The 25,288-nt window shown below is 28.5% G+C and overlaps 1 protein-coding gene across 1 annotated transcript in view; it reads left to right on the forward strand.

The window, feature by feature from the left end:
* LOC129913938 (protein hedgehog) overlaps positions 1-25,288 on the forward strand; it is a 47,217-nt gene that overhangs the window by 18,615 nt on the left and 3,314 nt on the right. The window contains exon 2 of the mRNA XM_055992939.1: positions 17,160-17,421. Coding sequence (XP_055848914.1) covers positions 17,160-17,421 — 262 coding nt within the window. The remainder of the gene's footprint in view (positions 1-17,159; positions 17,422-25,288) is intronic.

The raw sequence follows: 25,288 nt of genomic DNA on the forward strand, positions 1-25,288 counted from the left end.
CTACAGTATAAATTTAATTCATCTATCTATTAAAACAAAGAAGTTATAATCAAATGAATTTTCGTGTCGCTTTTTCGTTTCATCTTGTTTCAAATCACTACGATACTAAAGAAGTTTTCACTTCAAAAACAAAACTGTCATAAGTACTCAAAAGTATTAAAAAACAATATAATTTTTAAAAATCTGCGTATTTTACAAAAAAAAAAAAAAATATTTAATAAAAGAAAAGAAAATATTTGCTAAATACGCTTGAAAATATTCATATTTTCATATAAGCCTACAAAAACAATTGCAATTTCTAATATTCTTTTTTATTAAAAATTCATCTAGGGTTAAGTGCGTTGCACTTTGTTGCATGAAAAAAAGTAATATTGGCAACACTTGTAACATAAAATAAGTTCCTTCTGGTATGGTCGACCATTGTATATATATTTCCATAGTACTATCAAGGAGACAAACGATCTTAGAAACTCTAGTGGGAGCTTAAAAAAGCAGAATTTGTATGAAATAAATGCACTGATCGCTACCTCAAAATAGTTGTGACTTAAAGTAATACTAAATTCGACTTCATGATAGTAGTATAGAAATATATATACAATGTGGTCAACTACGTTTGTAAGTTTGAGCAAGTTCCATTGAGACAGTAAATTTTGTGACTTTTCATCAAATGTTATCGTTCATGTTAATCGGTAGTATTTTTAGCATTTCTTTTTCTATATATGTAGATAGTAAATATTCAAAAAATATTTTCTGCGAAAGAAGTAAAGTCGTAAAGATAAAATTAAAAGACATATTAAAATCAGATAGGTAGCTCAAAAAAGTTACCAGAAAGATAAATGACTGGAGGAAGCACTAATGAAAATATTATCATACGTGTGTTATTATTGCAAATAGATTGCATTTAAAACAAAAGAAACAATTTGTCTACCAACAAAATTTGAATGGGCGGTCTTACCCTCATGTGGGGCCATGAGGGCCTTCTTTTCAGTGTTTTTTTTTTATTAATTTTGAGAGTTTCTAAAAAAAAAAATAAACTTAATGAAAAAAGACTATGGGCCATATTCATTGACGCTGTCTAAGTTATTACTAAAAAAGACTGGAGTTTATCCTTTTTAAATAACATTTTATAAACCCCAGTCTAAGATAAACCGGGGTCTTAAGACGACTATTAATGCCCCTTTATTTTAATTAGAAGAAGTTTTTTATTGGTTTTAAGACAGTTAAACACTGAAAAGCCAGGCGGCCTTTCCCCCACTTTCCCTAATAAGCTTTGAATGTTATCTTTCATTTAAAATCGCATTTATAATGATCAAAAATTAATTTCCGAATTTATAATTAATTGTTTTTTAAGATTAATCCAGAGTTCAAAAATTAATTCATTTTATAACTAAAAGCCTTGAATTTTGCTTTAGAGATAAGGATCACAACAAAAACATTACTGTTAAAAAAAGAGCCAAGTTATTCTATGTTGAAATTATGCTGGCACAAAAAGTATTGAGATATAAAAGTGTACCAAGTTCTAAAGCTTGGGTTCAAATTCGTATCAATAAAATTTTGATTGCTTACTTGACAATTTTTGTTTTAAATACCGATTTTTAAAGTTATTTCAAAAATTTGCCAAGTAAACAATCAAAATTTTATTGATACGAATTTGAACCCAAGCTTTAGAAATTGGTACACTTTTATATCTCAATACTTTTTGTGCCAGCATAATTTCAACATAGAATAACTTGACTCTTTTTTTAACAGTAATGTTTTTGTTGTGATTTCACTACTTTTTGCAAGGTATGGCTGTAGAATTGAAAATCTCTATATTTGATGAAAATTCAGTGAAAATGGGCGGTTGCCACGCCCCCTGGCTGAAATTCTCAAACTTTATTTTTTTTCCTTTGTATAAACTACCATCTCTACCATTCTACCAAATTTCAAGATTCTACGATAATCAGAAGTGCTCTATAATATTTGATGAAAATTCAGCGGAAATGGGCGGATGCCACGCCCCCTGGCTAAAATTCTCAAATTTTAAATTTTTTCCTTTGTATAAACTACCAGCTCTACCGTTCTACAAAATTTCAACATTCTGCGATAATCAGAAGTGCTCTATAATATTTGATGAAAATTCAGCGGAAATGGGCGGTCGCCACGCCCCCTGGTCGAAATTCTCAGATTTAAATTGTTTTCCTTTGTATACACCACAAGTCCTATCACCATGTAAAATTCAAGTTTCTACGATAGCGGGAAGGTCTCCATAATTTTGATGATCTGTCAGTGAGTCAGTTACTGTTTTCGCTATTTTTGAAGTCCTTTATCTCAGAAACTACTCATCGTAAGAAGCTGAAATTTTGTGAGGAATTTGGGTTCGGCGAGCTCAACAAATGTAATGAAATTTCTGGCATCTTTGGTGTGGAAGTTAGAGGGGGGTCGAAAATGGCCTGAGTTGTTTCCTGTAAATAAAGGTGTAGTGCCAAAGTTGCTAGAGAACTTGGCTGGGCACTACCGTGCCCCTTGATAATTCAATTATTTTTCATGAAGCTTATAATTGACGCACAATAATGTTTGATATGGATACATTTTTAATTTATCAAGTTTGCGAAAAAAAAAGTAATCATAACAGTTAAAAGTGTAATATTTAGTCAGTTTTTGGAATTGAAGACTTTCTTGCTTTAGTTTTTCAAAAAGTTTTCAAGGTTTTTATTTTTTTTTTTTAATTTTATACATCATATTGCATTTCTATTGATATACAAATCCAGCAATTATTAAGGAAACTGTGAGCAATAATGTGCTGGTGTTTTACAATAATTCAACTTTTTCATAGATTTACCTATAAAATTTTAAATTTTATAATATTTGAAAAATTAATTTGAAGCTCGTAGACATTATAAAGCAATAATTTTTATTAGTGTAGTAACTAAAGCAAATTATTAGAAAACCCGGCCGAACAGATCTGATTTTGATGATCTTTTTATTTTTAAACGTCGGCAATCAAATACTTTAAAGTCTATAGTTTAAAAATTGCCGATGAAATTAAATTTTTTTAAACAAAACCATTTTTTTGCTTAAATTTCATAAGATAAATGATACTAAAGATTCTCTTCGTAATTTAAGGAAAACAAAATATGATAGTAAAAGACTATAAGCAATATAATTTTTAAAAGATTTATTAAAAAAAAATTGCGTTTTTTACAAAAAAAAAATTAAATTATTTAATAAAAGGAAAGAAAATATTTGCTAAATACGCTTGAAAATATTCATATTTTCATATAAAATTGCAATTTCTAATACATATTCTTTTTTGTTAAAAATTCATCTAGGGTTAAGTGCGTTGCACTTTGTTGCATGAAAAAAAGTAATATTGGCAACACTTGTAACATAAAATAAGTGCCTTCTGGTATGTATGTCAGTAGTATTTTTAGCATTTCCTTTTCTATAATAGATAGTAAATATTCAAAAGTATTTTCTGTGAAAGATGTATAGTCGTAAAGACAACATTAAAAAAAATATTAAAATCAGATAGGATACCTATGACTGGTGCATTGGGCGAAATTGAAAGCTTTGTTAGCTAAAAAAAGTGAAAAAATAAGGTATCCGTTAAAGTTGCCAAAAATATAAATGGCTGGTGGAAGAACTAATGAAAATATTATTCTACGTGTGTTATTATTATTACAAATAGATTGTCAACAAAAGAAACAATTTTGTTACCAACAAAATTTGATAGGGCAGTCTTACACTCATGTGGAAGCAAGAAAGTTTTTTGTTTGATGTTTTTCAAAACGTATTATCTTCTTTTCAGTGTTTTTTATTAATTTTGAGAGTTTCTAAAAAAAAAAAAAACTTATAGAATAAAGACTATGGGCCATATTCATTGACGCTGTCTTAGTTATTACTAAGAAAGACTGGAGTTTATCCTATTTAAATAACATTGGGTAAACCGTAGTCTAAGATAAACCGGGGTCTTAAAACGACTTTTAATATGCCCCTTTACTTTAATTAGAAGAAGTTTTTTATTGGTTTTAACCGGTCAAACACTGAAAGGGCAGGCGGCCTTGCCCCACTTCCCCTAATAAGCTTTCATTAATCGGATTTATAATGATCAAAAATTAATTTCCTAATTTATAGTTAATTGTTTTTTAAGATTCATCCAGAGCTTAAAAATTAATTCATTTTCTGACTAAAGGCCTTGAATTTTGCTTTGAATTACGCATAAGTATAATACAATTATTTTTCATGAAGCTTGTAATTGACGCACATTTGATTTATCAAGTTTGCGGAAAAAATGCAATCATAACAGTTAAAAGTGTAATATTTAGTCGGTTTTTGGAATTTAATACTTTCTTGCTTTAGTTTTTCAAAATTTTCAAAGTTTTTATCTATTTTTTTAATTTTATAGGTACATCATATTGCATTTCTATTGATATAAAAATCCAGCAATTATTAAGGAAACTGTGAGCAATAATGTGCAGGTGGTTTACAATATTTCAACTTTTTCATAGATTTACCTATGAAATTTTAAATTTTATGATATTTGAAAAATTAATTTCAAGCTCGTAGACATTGCAATAATTTTTATAAGTGGAGTAACTAAAGCAAATTAATAGGGAACCCGGCCGAACAGATTTGATTTTTTTTAAAACGTCGGCAATCAAAATTACTTTTAAGTCTACAGTTTATAAATTGCCGATGTTGCCGTACTGTTTTTTTTTTTTTAATTAATTTTTTTTAACAAAAACATTTTTTTTTGCTTAAATTTCAAAAAATAAATGATACCAAAAGATTCTCTAGGTAATTTAAGGGAAAAAAAAGTATGTAAGACAATCTTCAACTTTCTCACAAACTGACTTCAAACGCAAACAAAATATTTTGAACACAACGGCAGCACCTACAATATTTGCATACACGTTTTTAAAAAGCCAGAATTTAATTTCCATCTGTAAAAATTTAAATTCACTATAATCAAGAGTTTTTGAAAGATTGGTCCTCAATTGGAAAAAAAGTTACTACTAATTTTTAAATGGCTTTTTTCAAACTTTTTCGTAGTAAAATTCAAATTTATTTTGAAAAAGTGTTTGGCCATTATTATAATCAGATGAATTATGGAGAGGAAAAGGTAATTTTTATTACAGTTTGAAAACAAAAAAAAATTAAAAACTACTTCAATTTCATTGGATTTTTTGATAAAAACTGATTTTTTGCATTGAAATAATTGATTTTTTCAAAGACTTTGGCAAATAAGAATTTTAAACTTTTGCTATTTAACTTTCAACAATAAGAGCTATTGAATGAAGTAAAAATAGCTTTATACATATTTAAATGTTGAACTTAAAAAAAAAAATAAGTTAATTTTTTTTTAACTTCAATTGAATTCGAAAAGGAAATATGTACTTTTTAATTTTTTTCATAAACTGTAATACATATTGATATTTCCTTTTTTAATCTTTATAAATGTGGCCAAAAAATTTGAAAAATAAATTTATATTACGAAAATGTTTTAAACCTAATACCTTAGATTTTTCTTAGAATTACGCATAAGTATTAGTAGAGTAACTAAAGCAAATTATTAGGGAACCCGGCCGAACAGCTCTGATTTTGACGATTTTTTTTTCAAACGTAGGTAATTAAAAATACTTTAAAGTCTATAGATTAAAAATTGCCGGTGTTGCCGTATTATTTTTTAAAATTAAAATTAAATTTTTTTTTAACAAAACCATTTTTTTTGCTTAAATTTCATAAAACAAATGATAGCAAAAGATTCTCTAGGTAATTTAAGGAAAATATATAAAAGGCAATCACAAAAAAAATATTTTGAAAACAACGGCAACACCTACAATATTTTAAGATACATTTTTAAAAAGCCAGAAGCTCATTCTTATCTCTTGAATTTAAATCCACTAAATTTGATCAAGACTTTTTGAAAAAATGGTCCTCAAACTCAGAATTAAAAAAAAAAATGTTATTAGAAAAATTTAAAATGACTTTTTTCCAAACTTTTTCTAATAAAATATGAATTTATTTAAAAAAAATTTTTGGCCATAAATATTATCAGTTGAATTTCGAAGCAAAAAAGGTAAAATATATCACACTTTTGAAAAAAAAAATGAAAAATTACTTCAATTTCAATGGTTTTTTTTTTTATTAAAACTGAATTTTTGCATTGAAATAATTAATTTTCTCAGAGACTGTGGTAAATAGGAACTTTAAATTTTTGCTATTTAACTTTTAACAGTAAGGGTTATTAAATGAATAAAAAATAATTTTATGTTTAGATGTTGAACTTTAAAAAAAAAAATAAGTTACATTTTTTTTCAAAACTTTTATTAAAAAAAGTTCTTCGAAAATAAAATACTTTTTAATTTTTTTCATAAACCGTTATACATATTGACATTTCCTTTTATAATTTAAAATCATAATAAATGCGTCCAAAAAAATTTGAAAATAAATGCATTTTATATTACGACCAAGTTTAAAAAACGACATGTTAAAATTTGTTCAATAATTTTTTTGTTTCAAAAATCTGAGTTCAATTACCATTCTTTCAAAAGCCGTTCATTCAATTAACTTAATTTTAATTTTACATATATTACTAAGCTTCTAGCTTTTAAAAAATCTATATTTGAATATTGTAGGTGTTGCCGTTGTGTTCAAATATTTTTTTTTGTGTTTGAAGTCAATTAATAAGAAAATTGCATCTATTGCTTGAACTATGGAAGATTGTCCCTCACTCCCATATATTTTTTTTCCTTGAATTTCCTAGACAATCTTTTGGCATCAGTTAATTTATGAAAATTAAGAAAAATTTTTGAAAAAAATTTGTTTTTGTTCACAAAAATCTTCAATTAAATTTAAAAAATCAAAACGGCAACACCGGCAATTTTTAATCTATAGACTTTAAATTTGTTTTAATTACCGAAGTTTGAAAAAAAAAGATCATCAAAATCTAAGCTGTTCGGCCGGGTTCCCTAATATTGCCAATTTTTGAGCTTTAGTTACTCCACTATATAATTCAATTATTTTTCATGAAGCTTTTATTTGACGTAGAATAATGTTTGATATGTCAACTAAAGTGCTTATTGTTTTAAAAAATTAATTAAATTTATCAAGTTTGCGGAAAAAATATAATCATAACAGTTAAGTGCAATATTTAGTCTGTTTTTGGAATTTAAGACTTTCTCGCTTGAGTTTTTTTAAGAATATTCAAGGTTTATATTTTTTTTTAAATTTTATATATCATATTGCCGTTCTATTAAAAATCCAGAAATTATTAATGAAACTGTGAGGAATGATGTGCTTTTCCATAGATTTACCTAATTTCTGATTTTGTGATATTTCAAAAATTATTTTTAAACTCGTAAACATTGTAAAGCAATAATTTTTATTATAATATATTAATGAATATTTTGAGTACTATTTTTAATGGGGTTGGGGTCAAAATTCTGCCGGGGTCAAAATTCTTTTGTCAAAATTCTGCTTTCAAAATTCTGCTTTACAAAATTCTGCTTTCAAAATTCTGTTTTTCAAAATTCTGTTTTTCAAAATTTTGTTTTTCAAAATTCTGCTTTTCATAATTCTGTTTTTCAAAATTCTGCAAAAAATTAAAAAAGGGTTTGGAAAATGTTCAAAAGCGCGCGCTTTTTAACATTTTCCAAACCCTTTTTTAATTTTTTTGCAAAATTCTGTAAAATCATCTTCTTGAAAAATTATCTGTTTATTTGATTACTTACCTACATAATTTGCATTCTTTGAATGTATATTAATTTTTGTTTTATAAATGAATAAATTTGAAAATATTAAGAAAGGTTTTGAATACTAAACATTTCCGAAAATAATTAAAATTTTTTTAATTTATCAAATAAAAATGAATATTCAAAAATTTGAATAAGAAAAGGAATATCTTGTATCAAACAACATCGGTTCCAATAAGTTATAGATTTTATTTGAAAGAAAGTCAGTCTATGCATTTTAAAAAATATTTGCGACACTTAAACAAAAAAATTTAGGAAAGTGCCAATGTTGAATTACATTAATGAGGTTTTTTTTCTTTAGTCAGCGCATATGCTATAAAAAAAAAAACAGAATTGGCAGAATTTTTTTGTTCAAGTATAATGCTGGCAGAATTTTGAAAAGCAGAATTTTAAAAAGCAGAATTTTGAAAAGCAGAATAGAAAAACAGCAGAATTTTGAAAAATAGAATTTTCTTTAAAAAAACAGAATTTTGAAAAGCAGAATTTTGAAGCCAGAATTTTGACCCGATCCCTTTTTAATGATAATACAAATAATAATGTGCTTCTTAAAAATCAATTTTCGAAATTTTAATATGACACCCTTTCATTTTGTTCTTCCTGCCTTAAATATAAATTGGGTAAAATTTGGTCCAGTTTAAACACGTTCTAGGGGTCGCTACCACAATTCAAAGTTTTAAAAAATACACCAAATTTTGTTTTTTTTTTCAGAAAATTTTAAAATTTGTAATCAGAATTAAGTACTTTATATTAAATCTTTAACTGTTTTGAAAGAAATTTTGATAAAAATACAGCGGAATAAAAATGAAGTTTAATTTTTAATATTTTTGAATTTGACATTTTTTTTTTGTGTTAATCTGTAGAATAACTAACTGAGTGATCTTTCTTAATTGAAAAATTCAATGATTTTATCTGATCGTTTATGAGCCTTATATCTTTATTCGACAGACAGTTAACTGACTGTTTATTAGAAGATTGAAAAATCGGGTCTTAAGCGTACTTTTTATTGTAACAAAAAAAAAATTTTGTTGAAATTGATCTTTTTTTTTTACTTAAATCTTTAGTGAATGGTAGCGACCCCTAAATTTTAATATTAAAATCGGAAAAAATACCATATACTATGCTTATATAGTAGAAAATTATGCAGGGGTGTCCCATTAAAAAATCAAAAAAAAGATTTTTTCGACCATATAAGAAGCACCCTAATGTATATGTAGGTGGTCAGAAAAAGACAGAGAAAATATTAGTATAAAACACTGGAAAACATTGTATTTTAGGAATAAAACATTCAAAAATTATGGTAATTTTCAGTATTATTATTTGATCAAAATGTATGTATGTCAGCTTTAAATATCATTATTTATTAGAGACCCCATTTATTGTGATTTAAAAACAAATACCGAAGTAATAAGAGGATTTCTGAAATCAACATCAGAGTTTTTAGAATATGAAATTTTTCCAACCAAATACCTTGAATTTTGCTTAGAATTGCGTATAAGCACAATTCAATTATTTTTCAAGACGCTTATAATTGACGTACAATAATGTTTGATATGTCAAATTAAGCATACGTGTGTGTAAAAAATAATAAATTAGATTTATAATTAACGCATAAGAAGAGTAATCAAAGCGGTTTATTGCTTTATTTTTTTTTAAGAATTTCAAAAGATTTTATTTTTTTAATTTTATATGTGATATTACCTTTCCATTGATACCTCAATCAGATAAATCAAGCAAGTATCAAAGAAACTGTGACAAATCATGTGTAGGTAGATTGTAATATTTTAAATTTTCTTATTTCTTGAAAAAAAAAAACAAAAAAATATTATTATTTGATTTTTTTTTACAACTTTTTTGTTTAAAAATTAATAAAATAATAGCACCATGTTATAGCTTGTTACTTAAGCTAGAAATTGAGACTTAATTTATATCTGTAAGTTTTGTAGAAAAAAAGTTATAATTTTTTAAAGTCAATCAAATTTTACAAAAAAAGCAAAAAAAAAACACTTTTTTTTTATTCTTTTATCAATATATCGATTTTTTAATATGAAAAGCTTAGAAAAAAATTACACCATGAAAAAGCTTATAAAATTTAATAAAGAATAAAGCCATATTAAAATTTCAAGAATGCTCAAAAAGTATAAAAATAATTTATTGAAAACAATCATTTTCATCAAAAAAAGCAAAAAAAACCTATAAATTTATCTTCACACGTCATTTATTCAATTTTTTTTAATGACAACCTATAAAAAATTTTATACCATATAAAAGCTTATTGTCTTAGCTTAAAATATATATATATATCAGGTCTATGAGACATCTACAAAAAGAGCTAGAATTTTTTGAACTCAATGTATTTTCATCAAAAAAAGCAAAAAAAAACATTTATTTTTTTCTTCTCATGCTATTAAATCAATTTTTTTCAATGGCAACCTATAAAAATTTTTATATCACGTGAAAGCTTATTGTTTCACCTTTCACATGACGGTTCAATCTTATTTCCAAGTTGCCTACAAGAAAAGTTAGAATTTTTTAAAGTCAACCATGTGGAATTTCCAGACTGAGATTACGGTACTTCCTACACTGGTGACTGTTCATGATCAACAGATCTCCACTGGTGTTTTGAGTGTTTTCGCAAGTTTCTTGATTTAACATTGTGTAGCTTGTAGTTAGTCTACCGTTATGTGTGATATACCAAATGAAAGGTAATTGTATCAGGATGCTCATAAAAGTTTAATAAAATTTCTATCTGCTCTAGATCAATAGTTATAACCTGTTGAATTCTCACACTTTAATTTACCGTTATCTCAAAATTGTGTTTACGAAATTGATTGAAATTTTGTACACATATAGTCCTAACAACAATCTATCAACCCTGTAAATTTCATATATTTATGAGTTAAACAAAAAAAGATAAAAATAAAAAACGGTTAAAAACGGGAAAAAATGACCAAAAAACTTGGCTCCAAAAAACTTCTTCATCTCGATTTTGATGGAAAATTTCATTCAACGGTTCCAATTTTTTGCACAAACACTCATACATACTCCACCTATACACCCTATAAGTTTCAGATTTTTTGAGCACTCGGAAATATTTCTAAAAATAAAAACCCACCCAATTTTAACACGCAAAAAATAGGTGTTTTTCAAAACTCTCTATCTCAAAAACTACTCACTTTAAAAAAAAATCCCAACACACGTCTCGAATATTTTTCCACCACCTATTCATTGGTGTACTCAGATTTTCCCAGAAAAATTCTCCTCTCTCGTAATCACCCCTTTCTCAACTTGCCCCAAATTGATAAGCTTTTCAAAACCTAACGATTTCTTACCGATTTAGATTTTTAAAAATTTTTTACCAAAAGTCCATTGACATAAAAAATGATTATCTATCTATTGCAAAAAAAATCAACTCTCTACGACATCGCATTTAGATTTTAGATAATTTTTTCATTTTGCCATTTTGCCCCGTTTTACCCTATTAAATGTGCGATTTGAGTAAAAACCTTTCTTAGTGCAAACCGCTTCACCAATACCTATCATATACCATTGAGTTTGGAGTTTTTTATTTTTTTCCCATATAGAGCCAGTGATTATGTGAATGGTAAAAAAAAAAAAATCAACGCATATAATATAGTATTATAGTTTTATTACCAAGATTGAAAGTGTTAAAATATTTAATTAAAATTTTTTTTATGATTCATTTCCATTTTTGTAATTTATGACTGAATTTGTATTTTATAACAACTGGAATAGTTTAATAGCTTCGCCAGTTTAATGACATTGCGAATTTAATTACCATGTGAAAAAAAAAAAAAACAGAAAAACCACTTAAGTATTTATTCGCATCATTTGATCATTTAATCAATAAAATTTTTTAAGTTTGTCATCGCATTAGAATTTTTATTTATTTGTTTTTAAGAATGTACCTACGCATATTTCTGACAAATTTACTGATAAGATTTGACAAGGTATTTGAATGGAAGTGTGTATTTCCGGGGAATTAAATTATAACAATTATTGTGTGACTTTTTTCAAGTTTATTCTTATCAAGTGTGTAATAGAGCAATAAAATTATAGTTAATACTTTACTAATGAATGAATGACAAGGCTATTAATATTGTTTAAATTTTATTGTGTCTAACTTAATATTGTTTCTTGGAAGTATTAAAAGGTTTAAAATTGAAGTTTTTTTATTAGTTTATACAATTTATTGTATTACACAATTTGATGGCACACGAGTATTATTTTTATCAAATATCAAAAAATAAAAAAATATAAAAATGAATGTTTTTTCAACTATATTGTGAAAAATTCCCCTACTATTTTTATTGTTATGGGTATTTTTCAAAAGGTGAAGATAAGAATAGACTATATTTTTTTTGTATTTTTGGGGTTATTAGTTGGAGGGATTTTGGTTTTCTGGAAATCAAAATTTAAAAAGAATTTAAAATCCCCTCCAAAAAACTCGAAAATTGCAATTTTTATTTGGGATTGTTAGTTTTGGGTATTTTTAACTTTTAAGATTTTGCAATTATCAGTTTGAGGGATTTAGGTTTTCCGGGAACCCAAAAAAAAAAAAAATAAGAAACCTTAAATTCCCCTCCAATATCGCAAAAATTGAGGTTTATATTTCGATATTGTAGATTTTGGGTATTCTAAATTTTATTATTAAGACTTTTTAGCTAAGTAAAAACTAAAGAAACCCAAAGTAAAATTCCTTCTTTGAACAAAAGTAAACCCTTTCAACCGTTTCTAATCATAATGCATCAGTGTTTTGTATAAATATCCTTGCTTGCGTCCATTATACAAGCATATTAATTTTTCTACCTTCATTAGTCGCATTCGACAAACGTGTTAAATTGTTTAATTTGTCTGGATGTCTGCTAAAATATGAAAAAAATTCAAAAAAAAAAAAACAAAAACAAGTGAAAAAAAAGATAGAAAAAGAACTAACTAAAGAGTTAAACATTAATGTATCAATATTTACCAAAAGAACGGGCTTTTGTTGTTGATGTGTGTTGTAAGAAGAATGAACAAAAAATAAAAATTAACATATGCGCTCACTTATACTCACTTGCAAATGAATTATCAATATTGATATTGGTCACTCATCATCAACATCATATCATCAACCTACCAGCAGCAGCCGCATTATTCACTACCAGAAAACACCATCACCGCATCAGAACCACCAACAAAGATTTTTCAAAAAATTAAAAAAAAAATGGTAAACCATCATCGCAAACATCACAGAAGAAGGCAGCATGCAAGTCCACACGTCGAGGTACATTAGTATTTAATTTCATATTTGTACAAACTGTCTTAATGGACACCTCTCTTTTGCGTTTTGTAACTTGAATGCACGTTTGGTTGCATGCGGCTGTTCGCGCATGGTGTATATGGTGATGGTATGGTATTACTGACCGACGACGCGCGTTCTACTTGAACAATTAAACTCTGGACTAAGTGCAATTTTGATCGTCATAAAAAAGATTCACATTTTTTTTTTTCAGATTGCACTCGCATCACGCCTATCATCGATTTAAATTGCGTGTACTTCCAAAGAGAGATATGTATATAATTGCAGATTATTCCCTACTCATCACCATTATCATCATCATCAAGCCATCATAAGTACCAAAGAGATCACTTTTACTGCATATGCAGTAACAATAATTATATGCAGTTTATTTTAATTGCATTTATTTATACGACATACGAATATTATACGCACAGTTCAATTAATGTTACACGCGTTTTTTGTTGACTGATGATGGTGAGGTTTTTTATGTATATTTTCAACTCTCCTGATGGATCCAGATGGATTCAGAGATGAGAAAGTGGTTTGCTGTTTTTTTTTGTTAAGTGTGCGATTATGCAGAATATCCTTTTTGATCATCATTAATCATTTTCATTATTCGCAATAAATTTTAAACAAAATTCACAAAAGAAAGAAATATTGAGGTTTTTTTGATGGTCAAACAATGAATATGGAAACCATGTTGGTTTTATTTGAATGGATTGCCAGGATGACAGGATAACCCTTTTGGGTAAACATTTTTTGTTTGTTATTCTTTTCTTATTCTTATAAGACATTTTTTTTTTGTAATTTATTAACTGACCATTCAGATTTTTAACAAGAGAAATATTTTGACTTCTGTTTTGGTTTGATTTTTGGAAAAGAATGAAAAAGGATGTAAATTCCCCAAGGGAGACTTTTGATGTGGTCAAAATTTGAATCATTACCAATTACCTGGAATGTTTTTAATAATTTTTGAAAGGGTTTGATTTTGTTTTGTAATTTGTGACACATCTGGTTGTCAAAATATATTTTTGAATTGAATATATTTATTGTTAATTTTTATTTCCTTCAATTTTTGTACAATGCAGTCAATTGGTAGTGCAGTCACTTCTTTAGAAATAAAATGACTTAACTTTTGACTGCAAATTAATAATGCAAACACTTTTACAGCAAAATTTGCAGTCAGCAGTAAGAACAAATATTTTGAGTCTTTTTTAAACTTTTTTTTTTAACATAAAATACTAATTACTCTCTTAACGTAAAGTAATATGACACAACGTAATGTAAAATAAATATTTTTAAATTACCTTAACTTGACTGAATATGAAGTCAGGCCATCAAAATTAACAAAACAATAATAAAAACTTGTTGTTTGCTGATTAAAAAAGTTCTTACGTTTCACAACACAAAATAACGTAACGTAATGTTACGTAATGTAACATATTTTGTTTTTAAACTCTCTTTAATTTGACAGAAAATAAAGTTAAATCGTGAAACAAGGCACACAAAAACAAAAATATTATCACGCAATGTAACTCAACATTACGCAACGTTACGTTACGTTGCTTATTCAAAATCTCAAATCTTTAATACAAAAAGAACAAAAATAATTAGGTAACTTATTATTTGTAGCTTAAGAAGACATTATTTTGTAACGTTTCATAACATTACGTAACGTAAAGTAATTATGTTATTCTGATTTGAATGAATTTGGAAAGTTTTTTTTTTTGAAAGAAACAAAAAAGTTAAGCTTTTAGGTGAGACCTTTTCAGATTGAAGTAGTATACACTTTATTACCCTCTAGAATTCTAAATCTTTAAGTTTTTTTATTTCAAGGCTGAAATATTTACTATTTTTACCATCGCTATCTAGATTTCATTATATTTAGAAAATTTAATGAAGTTTATAACGTGATTTAATCATCTTACGCAAAGTAAAGTGTTTTTCGTTAATTTGCAATTCATTCAGATTTATCGTATAAATTTTACGTGACTAGATTAAGAACTATGTAGACATCCGGTGTTCATATCATGAGACTTAAATATTTTCAAAATTCATTCAAAACATTTTTTAAGTTTATGATTAACGCTCAAGAAAAAAAAAAAATACAAACCACCTACTACATATCTCTGTCACAATCTTATCTAATCTAGCAAAAAAAAAAAAAACTTTTTGAAAAAAACACAATCCAGTCGATACATCTTGATTAGCAAATTGTGTTAAAAAAACTAAATCTACACTCGTTAAATGGGAGAAAAAAAAACCTTTAAAATTTTTGTTTACATCTGATTGAAAAAAGGCAGTATAAAATGAATGAAAAGTCAATTTTCATTTGAAAACTTGTTCAAAAGCGATATAATGTCGGCATTCCACAAGAAAAAGTTAAGAAAGAAAAAAAAAACACTCCTTCATTGGTGCATTATAGAAATGCCTGGTTAAGACGCACAATTTTGACAAATATTTACCCAGAATAAATACAAAAAATAACCCAAAATAATAGCCGATGAAACTCTTTCAAAAGGGCCACGTTTGTTTTAGTTTAACTCTCAAAAAATCCATCTTAAATCACATCGAACACACACAAAATATACTTAAAGATGGGCGCATCATTATCATGCGTGCACATCAAAAGTGATTATCACCATCCACTTTTTTTTTTATTTTTTGTTAACAACCTGACCACTGGACCATTATCATGCATATATCTCTTCTATGGAAACATCATTTTCATCATCATCATCATCATCACATCTCTCTCTCAAAAAAAGATCGCACTTGTTGCGCCTTTTAACAGAATAAATTAATGTTGTTTTCATTTCAATCAACTTTATTTGCATTTCCAGTTTTCTTCATGAAAAAAAAAAAAAAAAAATATTTAAAGGAATCTCTGTAAGGTTTATTCTTCCAATCAACCACCATTTACAATCAACCACCACACACGCCGTCAATGCCGCCATCCATTCACTCAGTTTAGCCGAAAGGAGTAAACAAATATTAATCCTTGTACAACAAATAAATACAAAATATCCCAACAATTCAAAGTGCAAGAATAAATTTAGTTTGTTTTATTCTTTGTTGTTGTTATTTACCCATTCAAAAACCCATCACCGTATTCGAAATACAAAAAATCATAAAAAGAAATAAAACCAAAGGATAAGTGCCGCTTTAACTTTTTTTTTGTTCTTTAAAACCAAAAAAAAAAAAAAAAATCAATCTTAGGTAGTTGGCTTCCAATTTTTTGAACAACAAAAAAAAAAAAGGACAGATTGAATAAGTTTTTGTAGGCGACGGCAAACAACAACTTTTTGGGCGCAAAATGATGCCAATTATCTACGGAATACAGATCGATATACATAATTTTCACTCTAAGGACTCTTTCTCTTTTAAAACCACAGCACACACCAGAAACCTTAGAAATAGGGATGGAAATTAAATTTTCACGGCTGCCAATTTGATGTAACTTATACGACTCCTTTTTTTTTTGTTTTGCAAAAAGGCAGAGATAACCAGAAAAAAAAACATCCTATCTTTTCTATGTTTTCCCAAAAATATTGAACAATTGTTTTGATCCTAAAGGAACCCGCCTACCGCAAAATTGATTACCGTAAATTTTGTACAAAACATTTGGACAACATTTGGACTCCCTGTTTCGTTATTTTTTTTGTCTTGTTGAAATTTGATGTGAGGTCCTGAGAAATGTGCAAAATCAAATTCAATTATTATAAAATTGTGCAGGAAGATGATCAAAACTATTTCCTTTTTTTGAGTTTTGTTTTCCTCTCTTTGCCATCCATCGATTTTTTTGGGGATCTTTTTCTTCATTTTTAATTTTTTTATTTTTTGATTTTATTTTGATGAGAACCAGTTTTCTTGGAAATTATAAATTATAAGGGCCACGCCTACATGTATATCATCCAATAACTGATGTGAATATGTATTTGTGTCCGATGATGATGATGAGAGATGATATAGAGAGGTGGAGTTACGCCATGGTTAACCAAACGCAACCTGAGTCACTGATTTTTTTTATTTAATTTTATTAATCTTTAAATTTTTTTTCGTTAATTAATTTAAATCAAATGTTAATGTTTTCTTCTTCTTTATTTTTCCTCTTCTTATAGCGCTGTAAGGATAAATTAAATACATTAGCTGTGTCTGTGATGAATCAATGGCCTGGTATAAGATTACGAGTAACTGAAAGCTGGGATGAAGATAAGAGTCATCGTAACGAATCATTGCACTATGAAGGACGTGCTGTTGATATCACAACATCAGATCGTGACCGAACAAAGTATGGAATGCTTGCGAGGTTGGCCGTGGAGGCTGGCTTCGATTGGGTTTACTATGAGAGTCGAGCACATATTCATTGCTCTGTTAAATCGGGTAAGTTTAAAATATACCTTTTCCTTATTATTCCTACCCAAGAACCATTCCGCGCGCCAAAGTCGTCTCAAAATGGTAGCAATCAAGCAACAAGATCTTAGAGGAGTTTTTGCTTGCGTGAGAATAAAATTTTCACATCCAATCCACATCGCATTCTCATCAACAGCACCATCATTATTGAACGAGAAGTACCAAACGAAAGAGCTGAACAACGAACTCGATTATTCATTTAAGTTTGTTTTGCTCATCTTATCGCGTCGATTGTTGATGTTTTTTAATTAAGATTAACTGTAATTTCCAAGAATACATATATGCACGTATATATGCACCATGTTTAGCTTATTTTGGCATCAGATTTATTGTGAAGAAGAAAAAGAAAAATGTGAATTTATAAACATGGATGCCTTCATATTAACGAATTTTTTGTGTTCCCAAAACGTGAACTGTTGTCTGTTGTTTAGTGAATGCGCCCTCACTTACTCCCTCTCTCTGTCTCTTCCACTCTTTTTCTCTTTCTCACTTTGTGTCTGTCCATCGTTGAAATTCTTATAGACTGGATGCTGGCTGGTGCCATTTTAAATTCCATTGAAACGATTTTAAATCAGGTTTCCTTTTGTTTCAGTTAAAAAAATAAGAAAAAAAAAAAACATCATCAAGATGCGCTTCTTCTAAGCTTCTTCCTCTTTCTGTCTCTCTGCATGGAGTTTTTTAGTCTTCGATTTATTTTGTTTCATTTTTTTTGTATATTCTTGTTATAAGTTTTTAAGTTCTCCTTCTACGCTTTGTCCAGTTGTTGAGAGTAGTGTACACTCCATTGAAGCACAGCGGTGGCGGAGCACAACTCCAATGGATCAGAATTGTTGAGTATAAAGAGGAAAATCATGTCTATAAAAATATATCTTCAAAAGAAATTGTGGATTTTTTTTTTGTTTTTTTTTTTTTTTTTTTTAACTGGCATATACATTTGTTGTACATATTTATATACATGGGCGCACAAAAAAAAAAAAATTGAAATTGAAAATATAGAAGAACAAAAAAAAAATGAATGAAACCAAAAAAATTGTAGGAAATATACTGACAAAGATTGAGAAGAAAATCGAAACCTATGGGAATATTTGCTTATACACTGAGTAGAAATTCTCTTTAGTTTGATAGATATAATGTTTGTGTATGTAAATCTGGCAGAGAAACCAATCGATATGCTGTGTGGATCGAATTTGTGTTCTTTCTAACGACTATGCATGAGTCTAATATTGATGATAATGATCGTATAATGGTTGTTTAAAAGTTCAACGAATGATTATAACCTGTGTGGCTTTTAGAATTGTAAATTTTCTTTTTTTATTTGATTCATTTGGTTTCTTTTTCTTTATTTACTTTGTCGGTAGAATTAGTCATAATTTTTATTTTTTTCATCACTTTCCTTTTCAATAAGTATGGCGTTGACTTTTCGAGGAATTTTAAACTCAAATAGTCTTTTAAAAGAGATTTTAAAGTTCTTATTTAAAATTGTTAGCCCTGTTTTTTAATTGGCGTTCTGCTTTCTTGTTTTAGCCCACAAGCTTCATATTTTAAACTTCTTTGACAATGATTTTGTGTTCATCATAGAAGTCAGAAACTCAATGGATACCACTTGTAACTTCTGTAAAAGAATAATAACAAAACTTATCAAAGCTAAATCTTGTGTATGGAAGCTTCATTACTTAATTTTCAAAACGATATACAATACAATTCTCTAGAATTGTTACACTTTTAATTAAAGTATTTATTTAAATGAAGAACTTCCATAAAGTTTCTAAAAAGTAATTTATGGAAGCTTAGAAGAAGAATTTAACTAGAAACTATTCGAGTTTTCTTCAAAACCAATGACTTTAAATAAAAACAGTTTAAAAACACCCACAAATTGAAGGAGAAGCATTCTTTTTTTAAATTTTTAAACAAGTCTTACAGAAGCAAGAAAGATATTTTTGTTTCTGTTTAAAGGTTGTATTTCCAGTTCATTAAAATAAATTAAATTATTTCGAACAAATCCGTCTCAAAAAATACTTAGCTTACATTATTATATAGCAGTAAATTTAATTATAATTCTATAAGGCTTCGGTAAAACTTTTGTGAGGAGTAACATTTATCATATAGCAGGAACACTCTTTACTTTCTTTTCTAATACAATTATCAACTTCCAAAAACTCTAAAACACTCAAATTGCTTTTCTTGGAAAGGCATAGCCAACCAAAATTGTAGGTATTGCAGTTTTCTGTAATGCCTTAAAGAAGTTCTAAAACTGGATTAGACTTTTTAAAATTTTTACAAACTTTAACGTTATTTCTTAAGTTCTTATCCATACTAAAAACAGGTTAAATATCGAATATAACTGATTTTATGTAATTCTACTCATAACTTCTAAACTATTTATCATAACTTGATAAACCTAATACCATTAGAAGCATATTGTTTGTTTTCTGGTTATATTATATGCAAAATCACATCAAAATATACATAGCGCCCTCTGGATGTAAAACTCTTAAACAAAAACATTTCTGAATAAACAGATCTTTGCAAATTCATTATAAAGAAGTCTCTGTTAGATTCTATACTTCAAAATGAAAATTTAAAAAAAAAAACACCTATGACTTTCCAAAAAATCCATTACTTCTTTGGTCATAAAAATATCTTCTGACGTCAAACAAATGAGTAACAAGCAAAAATATTTACATATAACTTCCTGCAAAGCTCAAGTGATTCACATAAAACCAACTATATATAAATTTTATTGCAAATTTCTAAAAGTTTATCTAAAAAAGAGGCCTAATAAATCTTTTTTCCATTTAATCAACTAAACTTATTTTCTAAGAACTCAAAGCCTTTAACACACAAATAGTTTAAAGTAATAAATATCTTAAAAAAAGTATTGTAAATTCCTTCTAGCTTATTGTGTGACTGTTAAAATTTATCTTTTTACTTAATTGTAAACTTCCTTTGCACAAAAGTTCTTCCCCTAAAGTGTCTATTTGAAAAAAAAAAAAAATATACCCATTCTCAGTAACATGATCATAAAAATACCATTTACTTTGCGTAGTAGTTAAAAAATAAACTAATCTCGAAGGTGGTTACACTTTATTAACAAAAAAAAAAAAAAAAACGAAAAAAAGATAAAATTATCAAGATAAACGTTTTTCTCATAAAACTAAAATATAATAAACTCCGCACTCAAGACAGAGTAGCGTTTTTGTGTGATGAAAGCTCACCGAATCAATTAAACCGAATAAAATGGCTAAGAAAAAAAAAATATCCAATTAAGCTTTTCAATTACACAAGAAAAACCCAAACGAGCCTTCCATCAACAAACCAGAGACTCTAAAGATTATAAGCAACATCAAACAAATACCGAGTGGGGAATTAGCACACCCAGAGTTAGTAAGTATAAAGTATATGTGCGGGTACCCTCGGGCACCTAAGTAATCAGCCCAAAAGACGACAATCAAAAAACCCCTCATCTTGTTGAGAGATGTTGGAAGAAAAAAATAAAAAAAACTAAGAACCTCAAGAAAACAGAGGAGTAAAACACGATTTTAAGCAAAAATAATAACAAAATATACAAAAAAAAAAAATAAGCAAACTTCGTGTTTCCCTTATTTAAAGGCTCTCCAAGAGTCGTCGAATTCTCAACATCACAACAAAAAAATAACAAAAAACCAAACACATCCTCCTCCTCTTCTTTTTGGTCCAAAAATACTATATCCATATCCATGCAGTCAGTATCTCAAAGATACTTACAAAAAGACTACCCAACAAAAATATTATTGAATTGAATTTTTGTTTCCCTTGGTATATCTGCTCTGGAGCTCCAGCTAAAAGATCGCCAAAGAAAAACTCCAACCAGATCAGAGCAAGCATCAGAAGTCAGCAATCGAAATGGAGTCTCAAAAAAGAAGAAGGCGGGGGTATACCTACATAAGTCCATCTTTCAGGTAAAACCTCATTCAGGTAGGAAGAGAGAAGAGATAGGAATTATATATGTAAACCTTCCAGCAGCGGCAGCAGCCAGCCACATCAGAAGCCCAACAACCAAAATATAATTTATAATAATAAGGAATTAAATAAAGAAAAAAAAACAAGATAAACATAACCACAAAAGAAAAAGATACAAAAAAAAATTAACCAAAAGATACCAAAAGACTATAAATAAGAAAAAAACCAAAAGAAAGACGAAGTCAAAGCATATATACAAAACTAAAAAGGCAACCGCATGCAGTGTGTTTTGACATGTTTAGGTTGCGCCTGTCAAATTAAACGAATTGATGATACGACACCCAACGTGGTTCTCATGGTCTGGTCTTTTCTGTATTTTTCGTATCACAGAGGTTTGGCCAGGTCCGATAGATAGTTTTGAGAAGATGCGCCCTCAAGTACGACTTGGAGATCGCCAATGAACGAATCTAGAGTGTCGAGGCTATAATATGAGTGAAAACAGCTGCTATTAAAGAGTCACACTCTCTCTCATTGATAATGATAATGATCATGAGTATTTTAGTGTGAGTTTCTAGAAAATATATATAAAAAAAGATGGAAATTGATTTTTAATAGAAGCCTAAAATGATTCTCAGGAATTCCGAAATTCCATTTCATTAAAAAGAGAAAGAGAACGAGACTAAAAGATAGAGAGAGAAAGAGTAGTTTGGGGCGCCTATATTATACCTTTTTAGTAAGCAACCATGATCTTGGAAATGTTATGAGAATATGAAAATAAAAACCACGAATTTATTGTCATTGTCTTTTCTTTCTTTTTTTTGACAAAAGACCGAAAGGACGATAAATAAACTCAGGCTCATATTGCGTCGTCAACAACACAAAACCGCTTCCGCCTATATCTTTTTATCTGATGGGTGTCTTTGACCTACAAAATTGAACATTTGTTGGTACAACACACAAAACCAAGGGTCATCATTTTTATAATGTGAGATCCTTTTTTGGCTATTATTTGTATTTTAGTGTTTTGTTTTCTTCTTCTGTTGCGATGGTGTCCTGATTCAATTGCACACACTCTTTTGCGTGTGTGGTCTCTTCAGATGGGTATCATTGAAGATCAAATAGACCTCCTCAATGGGGGTGCTGAGTCTTTGAAATATTGGCATATACCGCCGCCATGTATCGGCACTATATTAATGAATGAAAGCGACAAAGGAGTCAATTTTTTTGAGATGATCTTGTATCGGATATGAAGTTTATGTCATTTGAACATTAAAGAAGTGTTTTAAAACAGTACCCAAATGAGTCAGCGTTAATTTTTTTTTTGTTGAAAATTATCGATTGTTTAGCAATATTGATAGCCTTCCGTAGTATTTAAGGCGAACGCGAAGGCAGACAATCTTGCCGTCCAGTAATCAGAATATTGAAGATTTCACAGCCAAAAAGTGATTTTCCATTAATATTGATGACTTTCCGTAGTATTGATGGTATTAGCAGACAATTTTTTTTTTATTGATTTCACGATCGAACTGCCATTGATTTTCAAAATTGATGATCTTGCCATCCAAAGTAGACAGAATAAGTCCAATTTCACCACGAAAACTGATTTCTCAGCAATATTGATAGCTTTCGTGAGTATTGACAAAATTTACATCAGCTCTACGTTAAAACTGGACATGAATCTTCGATATGGATGATCTTGCCGACAAAATGCTGCTGATTTTACAATTGAAAACCGATTTTCTTACAATATTGATGACTTTCTGAATAGTATTGACGTAGTTAGCTAGCAAAATTTCCATCTAGTTTACGATGTTGCTGATTTCACAACTAAACACTGGCTTCTCAGCAATATTGATGGCTTACTTAGTTATTGATAATTTTAGTTAATAAAATTTGAATACAATTTACGAACAACCCGCCATTAATTTTCGATATTGATGATGTTCGTCGTCCAAAGATGCCGATTTCACAAACCGAAAACCATTTTCCCAGGAATTATGATGGTCTTCGCTAATATTGATGGTATTATCAGACAAAATTCCTTTTGAGTGGAGTTTAACACAGTTAACTTTGGCTTAAATTGATTCATAAGTTTTTGTTAATCATCAGATGCGACGACAAAGTGATCCCGATTCTTCCACAAAAGACTTTCAATTACCTTTAACAAAGCTAAGACTAATTTTTTTGATTGAAATCCTAAAATATGATTTACAAAATTAATTGCATAAAATATTCTTTCACGATCATTTTGAGGAAACTCAATTTACTCATTACACAATGTTCGGGAATTTACTAAAAACTTGGGAACTCCTCATTTCTACAGAAAAACCAACGTCAAAAATTTGTAATAATTTAAAAAAAGGCACAAAACCAATTTTCCAAATCAAAAGATCAACCATGAAGATAATTCTTTGCCAAAACATTTGTAAACAAAAACTTTCAAAAGGTGAAATCCTGATCCCAAAAAGACTTATTCTAACCTGATAACTATATGCATCCAGTATCTGTCAAGATCACATAGCACGCTTATCCAATTATTGTATATTTCTCAAATTCCGACACAGAAAAAAGGATTAAAGAAAAAAAAAAAACTAATACTTTGACGTTTGTGGTGAAAAAATCTTTATCCTCAACCATTGTTTCGATATTTCTAATCTAATTTACAAGCCAATTTCATAAACCAATGCGCTTTTCAAATATGTCGAACATTCGAACAGGAAAAAAAAACATCCAAGAAGTGTTTGCATAAAAATCAATCCTTACCTATATACAAATCTCAAAAAGGACCAGGATTAAGATTTCACATGTATTTTTCTTGTTGTGTATTTTTTGCAATTTCTTGCTTGCAAAAACTAATGCCTAAGTCAAAAGGATAAGAACTTTCTGCATATCAAAAGAAGAGGATCAACTTTTCCAGATCTCCAGATTATCCTGATTGGATCAATACCACGCAAGAAAAACACAAAAACCAAAGTGAAAAATCTGAAAAAATCCCAAAAAAGTACACACACGTGTATGAAAGAGAAGAGGTCCTTGCATACATAAAAATGGTAAGTTAGGTAGGTAATATTAGTTCAGGTGCATTTCACAAGACTTTCATTGGAATGCGCTATTTCGAAAAAAAAAAAAAATCATAAAGAAGAATCATCATTTTCTAGTTTTTCATTGATGATTCGTATAAATTAGCGCACCAAGGAAAGATCACAAAAAAGGACAACTCTCCTCCCTAAAAATACACACAGAAAAAGAAAAACTGACAAATAGTAGGCAGTAAGTAGTAAGGAGTAGTTGGTTATATCTTTGAAAAAAAAAAAAAAACATCACTGGAAACAGAATTCTTGAAGGGTCATAAATTAATAAACCATTAAAGTGGTTAAATTATCTTTTATCTTGCCTTCTCACACAGATAAATTATTACAAAACCCAAAGACACAAGATACTAACAACCATCATCATCATCATCATATGGATACCAATGAATAGCCTCTAAACGGTGTCGGTCGGTAAGACGCACTGAGGTCTGAAACGGAGGATAGTGGATGGACTGTGTGCTCGCGCGGAGGTATTAAAAAATTAGTGTCGACAAAAAGGTTAACTGTCATTTATCTTCTGCCTCTTTGTGTGTTGTATATTTTTGTGAGAGGTTTTTTTCCACCACCTCCCCGATCATGATTATCATCATCATCGTCATCATGATGATGGTGAATGGTCTCTTGGTTCTCATGTAAAAAAAAAAAAACTAACTTGAGTACTGTTGTTCTGGTGTATGTCTTTTCTGTCTGATGTCCATTTGACTGTGTCGGTCGGTTCTCTGTATAGACTCTACCAACCTTTTGGCTGGCTGCCGTGTGCTTTTGTAGAGCTAAATGATATTAAAAGTAGATGACACTGATATACC

This window comes from Episyrphus balteatus, chromosome 3 (genome assembly GCF_945859705.1).
Source record: "Episyrphus balteatus chromosome 3, idEpiBalt1.1, whole genome shotgun sequence".
NCBI lineage: Eukaryota > Metazoa > Arthropoda > Insecta > Diptera > Syrphidae > Episyrphus > Episyrphus balteatus.